At 45.0% G+C, this 7,407-nt stretch overlaps 1 protein-coding gene across 1 annotated transcript; it reads left to right on the top strand.

Annotated features, from left to right (window-relative positions):
* Nucleotides 1-7: 7 nt before the first annotated feature.
* Nucleotides 8-4,528, top strand: LOC103799084 (G protein-activated inward rectifier potassium channel 1-like; the record flags this gene model as incomplete). Its single annotated transcript, XM_009071380.1, has 3 exons — nucleotides 8-400; nucleotides 1,893-2,109; nucleotides 3,954-4,528. Coding segments are annotated over 3 exons (1,185 nt in total), but the record flags the coding sequence as incomplete, so codon positions are not given.
* Between the last annotated feature and the right edge of the window lie 2,879 nt (nucleotides 4,529-7,407).

Raw genomic sequence — 7,407 nt, 5'->3', positions numbered from 1 at the left:
GTGGTGGGGCATTGCCTACCTGCGAGGTGACCTGCAGCAGGCACACGATGACACCTATAGTCCGTGCGTGGCCAACGTGTACAACTTTCCCTCTGCCTTCCTCTTCTTCATTGAGACCGAGGCTACCATTGGTTACGGACACCGCTACATTACCGAGCGCTGCCCTGAGGGCATCGTGCTTTTCCTCTTCCAGTCGCTGCTGGGCTCCATTGTGGATGCATTCCTCATCGGCTGCATGTTCATCAAGATGTCCCAGCCCAAGAAGCGAGCGGAGACCCTCATGTTCAGCCGTGCTGCAGTCATCTCGCAGCGGGATGGCAAGCTCTGCCTCATGTTTCGTGTCGGCAACCTCCGTAACAGCCACATGGTGTCTGCCCAGATCCGCTGCAAGCTGATCAAGGTAAGACCTGGTGCGGCAGCAGGTGGGATAGGGCACTCGGGTTGCAGTGGGTGACATAGGTAGGCTATGAGCCAAGCACAACCACATGCCCTGGTGCAGGTAGCACTGTGCAGCCCCTGCTGCCCGTTGGCAGGCTCTGCCCTGCCCCAGGGGTGGCTGCTCTGTCCCTTTGCACGTGGGTGAGAGGATGGGACTGGAGCTGTATGAAGGACTGGAAGAATTTGCTGTGGATGTCCATAGTAGGAGCCATGAAAAAAACAAGCAGGTGTAGGGGAAAACAATCTCATTGGAGACCTCCTGGGACATTCCAGTGGATTGTGAGGCTGGCAGGAAGCCAGTTTGGTAAGGAAGGATACAGGATACCTGCAGGGAGGAGTACTAAGGCCTGTCACTTAGCAGGTGACGGCTGGGAATAAGGGATTGATTTGTTGTGACATTAAACTAGGATAAAGACCTTGACCTTCTCTTCCTCTTGAGGAAACTTGGTGAGCTTTAACTTGCAGTTCCTTATCCCAGCGTTCCAGCCAGTGGTCTCCCAGGATTTCAGAGAGATTGTATAGGTGCTTCAGTGGAAAGACCCTTTGATTGTTACCAGTATCTGTTTATAAATCACTGACAGTAGTCAGCATAATTCAAAATGCAAGAAAACTGGAATTCAAGGGAGGTCATAACCCAAAAAAACCGCAACAGGAGATAGTAGAGTTTAGCAGGCACAAAAGCCTGGTAGATAAATCAGGCTGGAGTAGAATGGGAGGAAAACACTGTGTGGCATGCCAAGATGAAGAAATATAGCAGCTCAGAGCAGCTATGTCTTGTCACGGGAGCACACTTGGTGAGGAGCGTTAGGCATGGGATCCCAGTGATGACATTAATTTCAGAATATCATATTTGAATGTTGTAAGTGTTCTGTAGTCTGTATGGTAATCCTCTCTTTGGAGCAACTGTCTGTTTTAATACTCTGCAGAAACAAGCATGAAGCAGTAGGTGATGGGGCTATGGTGAATATGAAAGGCTGTTTTTCTTCTGTTCTGTGCAGAGCACTTCACTGAGGTGTTAATTTTGCTTGCTACAGAATACCATTTAAATGGAGGATCTGCTAAGAGTCAAAAAGAAGTTGGATATATATATATGTATGGGAACAAGCTGTCAGAAGTTACACTGGAACACTTCTTGTAGGAATTGGAAAGTCAGCTAAACCACATTTTTTGTTGCTCTCTAACGATTTAAAATTAGCAGAAAGCCTCCTCTATAGTCTTGAATTCCATCATTCAGGATGGAATGCAAGTCAAGTCTGAATAAAGGCATAGTTGTGTTTTTACTGTGACAGTAACTCACTGTAAACTGCTTTTGAAATAAGACATCAAATACACAACCTGGTGTGCTTTCTAGTATGTAGATTATAAGGTCATGGAAGAGGCAGGTTTAAACTTTATTGCATTGATGTCATGTTTTGCCTTACATGGTGATTATTAAATCATCTTTTTATCTTTAGTCCAGACAGACACCAGAGGGAGAATTTCTGCCACTAGACCAGTGTGAACTAGATGTTGGATTTGGAACGGGAGCCGACCAGCTCTTTTTAGTTTCCCCTTTAACCATCTGTCATGAAATTAACTCAGAGAGCCCCTTTTTTTGTCTCTCACAAAGCTCACTAAGAAGCGAGCAATTTGAAATAGTTGTCATCCTCGAAGGAATCGTTGAGACTACCGGTAAGATTTAGATAATATGCATGCTCTGATTTTTAGTCTTTCTTTTCAGTCCTGATATTTTTAGCAAGGCAGCTGTTAGTCCTTTCGGCATGCTAATCCTGGATGCTCCAGAATATCCTGCCACATGCTGCAGAGCTTCAGTGGCCTTTACCAGCCAATACGATACCTCTGTTCCCCACAGGGCTCTGTGTTAGTGATTCCCAAAGTGGCCAGTGCATCCAAGAAGAGACACAGCCTGCCACTTTTTGAGTACAGCTGTACAGCAGTACAAAACATGCTTATGAGGCTCCAGTTTTAAGGACCACCACTCTGAAAGAATGTTGAGCTTCAAAAGTTGTCTGTGCTGCAAAATCTCTTTCAGCCTAGCTTGCATTAAATTGAATGCAGAATAAGAAATCCAGTTTCACAGCATAAAAACAGACCTCATAGTCACAAAGATTGTAGGCACACATAGTTATCAGCAAATATGAGCAGAGCTCTATTTTTATTTTTTTTATTTGAGTATGGTGCCATCCAGGTGACAGCCAACTGTGGCCTTGTCTTTTGAGGACTGAATTCTTTTATACATCCCATGAAAATGTGCTCCAGTTATATAAGTAGCTCTGTGTGAAGAATCCATGTGTATGGTTAAAGTCATCGGTATTCCCATCTTCCTTACCCTTCTGAGGATTTCTTAAACATTGATTAATCAAAGAGCATTTTCATTCTTTCAACAAGATTACCAGTTGCACGGGTCCTGCTTTAGGAACAGCGATGTCTCTTTGGCGCAGCCAGACGGGAAACAGAACTGATCAATTACTATCCGCTCGCTGGACTGAGCCCTAAACAAATACACAATCCATGGGGGCAGAACTCTTTCATGTTAAGTGTGGCAGTCATTAGATCCCTGCAGAAGCCTCTTCCTATCCCACAGCGAAACCGCGTATCTTAGATAAATATGCATTCATAACCACACTTAATATGATTACCTATCTGGAGATCGCTAGGGAAACATTTAACACTTGTCTGAGAACCAGCGAGCACTAATGGGAATGCAAATCAGAATTTGGGCTTACTGATGGCTAATTCTGCCTCCAGAGGCTACTTGGAGAGGAAGTCTGAAAGTTCCACTCACCTGGGATATCGGTATAAATGATAATAAGCACCATTGTGCTGGGATTGTAACAGATTTTCAAGTTCAGTTAGAACACATTTTAGCTGTGAGTTCACACATGTAAGTACTGCCAACAATGTATGTTTGCACTAAGTGGACCAAATTCTTCAATGAGTTTACAGTGGCACCTGTGTCTTAGCACAGAAGACAGCTTTAGTGACTCTGCAAAGCTTTTGTCTTGACATGCTATTTGGAGAAAAAGTAGCCTAGCCTATAGAAGGAATGGAAGATGCATGTTTCATTCAGCTTTGGCTCCCCCCATACCTGATCCTTGCCAGGGAATTCTGTAAGCCTCTGCCAAGCAATGGTTCTGTCTCCCAAGGTGGTTTCCAAGAAATGGTATTACATACAAACTATAAGATTGTTGTTGCTGTCGAGCTGATACTGTTTTGATTTTGTTTTGCTTTTGCTGGGTTGCAATTCTGCAATATTTAATCCAATATTTGCATAAAAATCTAGTCAGTCAATTAGAAGCACTCCATTGACTCCATCTGCAATATTTAATCCAATATTTGCATAAAAATCTAGTCAGTCAATTAGAAGCACTCCAAGACTTTTTATAATCTATACATTTGTCAGCTTACGGGCTACAATTGATTGTTATCCTTCAGTTTTAACCAGTACTTTTTGTTCTATATGTCAGTCTGCTTGCTCACATTACAATGTCATGCTCTTGTCTCTGTTTCCGTAGGAATGACGTGTCAAGCTAGGACCTCATATACAGAAGATGAAGTTCTTTGGGGTCACAGGTTCCTCCCAGTAATGTCTCTAGAAGATGGCTTCTTCCGTGTCGACTATTCTCAGTTTCATGCTACATTTGAAGTCCCCACTCCTCCTTACAGTGTTAAAGAGCAAGAAGAAAACCTGTCCCTGTCATCTCCTTTGAATAGTCCTGTTGGTAATATCAAAACCAGAAGAGAACAGATTTGTCCACTTGTCTGTATTGATATTGCAGGAGAGAAAAGCAAGCTCCCCTTTAAACTGCAGAAGATTAGCTCAAGAAAGGAAGGCCTTCCACAAAAAGCCTCGAGAATGAGTTCCAGTAACATAGAGAAGACTTTTGGTACTGGAGATCTCTTGAAAATTCAAGAAATAAGTGCCATCTCTGATGGTGAGGACAGTGATGACAGGATACAGTTGAAAGCCTTGAAAATAAATGCCGAGACTTTGGCTCAGTCTAGCAGCGACCTTGAGTTACAGAAGAACTCTCCAACTATGGATGCTCCGGACATAAAATCGGAAGATAATTTTCCTGCCAAATTTTGAAAAATGAACTCTGATCACCTCTCCTAAGAGCCGAAGAAACGGGAGTTGTTGTCAATAAACCACATTTGAGACCATTGACCCAAAAGAGTCATTTTACAGTGAAGCCATAATTTGGTTTTGCCGCTTTCAGGAAGAATCATCCCTTTTGTATAATTGTTCTGTACAGATCCGATTTAGGTAGCATAATAGGACTTTGAGGGGCAGTAAGATTAGACTGTCGTGCCAAAGAGATCCCTGTCCTAATGATGTTTATCAGCATGCTCACTGCAAACGTACATTGTCTTCCATGTATGCAGATATTTTTTCACAAAGCAAGGAACAGAGTCTTAAGTTGCAGAGCAAAACATTCAGAGATCAAGCCCAAAAGGGTGTAATACCAGCTGAAACATGGGTTTGTGCAGCTCAGCCTTTGGACCGTTGCTGATGTATAGAACGGTGGAACGCAGGAAGAATCTGTCATGCTGCTTGGTGATAGTCCACTTCTAAGTGACCCCATTGGAAAGCAACCTTCCTGTGCAGCCTGGTGGCACGCATCCTTCTTTCATGGCACTCCCTCACTGTCCTCCCAGGATCTCATTTGTTGTCATTCAGGTAAAGGAAGCAGTTTGCCATAACCGCTTGTGCCATTTGACTCATGTGAGCTCTCAAATGTGAGGATCGTTTATCCTGTCCACTCACCATGAAGGAGATTTGAGGTTGGCAGCTCAGCTTATTGTTATGTCTAATAACTCAGAATGGAATTCTGGTTTGGAGACACTGTAAGCAAATAAAAGCAAAGCACTAGACAATGCTCAGTCATTACACATCTCAGAGTTTTTACTAATGAATGGTAGCATCTTTCATGTCACTAATTGCTGTTTTGTTACATTTCCCTTCTACATTTGTGTATGATTCTCAATAGTTTTGTGGAGTGAAATTTATTACTATTCAGCTCAATCCGCCTGAATATGGGAAAGAGAGGTTTTGTGTTGTTTTCCGGTTGGTAGTGAGCAAGCGTAATCAGAACTTGCTATTTTGTAGACCGCAGTGTTTGGTAGCTGAGCATACAAGGGTGCTTATCACCAGAGCACCAGCTAAGCACTCTCCAGCAGGAGGATCAAATTCTGCTCTCATTAAATGGACAGAATTCAGTCAAATTTGAAAAGGTTTACAGTGTCCATAATGACTGGCAATGCATTCGTTGATGGTAAAGTGATGTATCCAAGCTAGGAATGGTTTGGCTTGCATAAATCTTGCTTTTGTTCTGCCTACAATGTGAAACTGGAAAGTGGTATTTTATACAGGGGTAATATTTGCTTCTTGTTGTTTTAAATGTGAATTTCAACATAATATATGTGCTGAAATCTGTATTTTCATTTATTAAATGTATTTGTATGGAATATTTAGGTGACAGTGTGACATCTTGAATGGTGATGACTCTCCCTAGTCTTCAAAATGGCCAAAGTTAGCATAGCGTAAAATTATATCCACCTCGGGCCTCAAGCATTCTTTACTCAAACGTGCATATGTGCATCGACAACAAACCACTCATCTCTGTGTCACCTGCAGCCCTGCTGAGGAACGTGCATATGTGCATCGACAACAAACCGCTCATCTCTGTGTCGCCTGCAGCCCTGCCGAGGGAGCACTCAATCCCTTTGTCTGTGGCATTAGTGAAGACATTAAATACCCCTGTAGAACACCACTGGTCACTGGTGGGAATGGTGGGATTGGGAATGGGGCAGCAGTCCTCACTCTTTGGAGGTGGCTGAATGGGAAGGACAGGAGTCCCTTTGAGGAAGATCTTGCAATCTCCCCAACAATCTGACCCTCAGTGAGGAGGTGTCCAGGATGTGAGGGAATCAGCTGTGGCCAAGATGATTTCCAGCAGCCTGGAGAACACCCAGCCAGACCCAGCTGGAATCCAGTGCACATGGTCCATCCAGAGAGAGTTTGTGCAGAGTGCACTGATATTGTGGGGAGAAGGACCTGAACAGGCACAGAGGCGCCACTAAGGGTGGATTGGCCAGTCAGTTCCAGGGCTGAACGGGAACCTCACTGCCTCCCTTGGGCTGTGTCTCAGCGGTGGAGAAACTGTCCCAACAGTTGTCCCAGCATTCAAGGAAGGCTGTCTTCCCCTCTCTTACCAACATGTCCCAGCATTCAAGGAAGGCTGTCTTACCCTCTCTTAACCATTGACTCAGCTCTGGAGAGCTGGTCTTTTTCAGCTCAAGGAAAAGGGCACTGGTGGCACACTTGTGGCTGGAGCAGTGTTGGTTACAGCCCAAGGCTTTGGCTGTCCCTGAGCAGTGCTGGCCCTGCCTGCAGGCTGTGTCTGCAACCCTCCCCTATCCCATGGGCTCGGGGTGGGCAGGTTTTTCAGAGGGCACAGGGATGCGACAGTTTGTCTGAGCTGACCAAGGGGATATTCCATCCCTTATGATGTCAGTCAGCAACAAAATGCGAGAAAGTGTCCCTCGGTCAAACCATGAACTCTCACGTAGCTGAGGTGGGAGCAGCCCTGACTGTACCAGGAACTCCAGTTGCTTGGCTAAAGGCGCGAGTGAAGGACAAGAGGGGGAGTAATCAGTTATCCCCTCATAGCATTGTAACTGAGTAACCTTACAGCCCAACGGGGTGGTACCATTGTCTAGGGAATTATTCCAGTTCAGCTTTGTGTGAGACTGGAAGGTTCTGCATTCACTCTCCATTTCCAGGATACTTCCCGCGGACAGCTATTTGCCCCATTGACAGTAGGACAGCCAGTGTCAGCTCTAGGCAGTCAGTTGGGGCAGAAATGCAGCACTTGGACCTTCCTTATCTCCTCAGAGCTGCCCCAGTCCGGGAAGTGCCCTGATCCCGGGAGCTGCCCCAGTCCCGGGAGCTGCCCCCGTCCCGGG

The sequence above is a fragment of the Acanthisitta chloris genome, unplaced genomic scaffold (genome assembly GCF_000695815.1).
Source record: "Acanthisitta chloris isolate BGI_N310 unplaced genomic scaffold, ASM69581v1 scaffold19343, whole genome shotgun sequence".
In the NCBI taxonomy this organism is placed as follows: domain Eukaryota; kingdom Metazoa; phylum Chordata; class Aves; order Passeriformes; family Acanthisittidae; genus Acanthisitta; species Acanthisitta chloris.
This window is presented reverse-complemented; position numbering and strand designations above follow the sequence as displayed.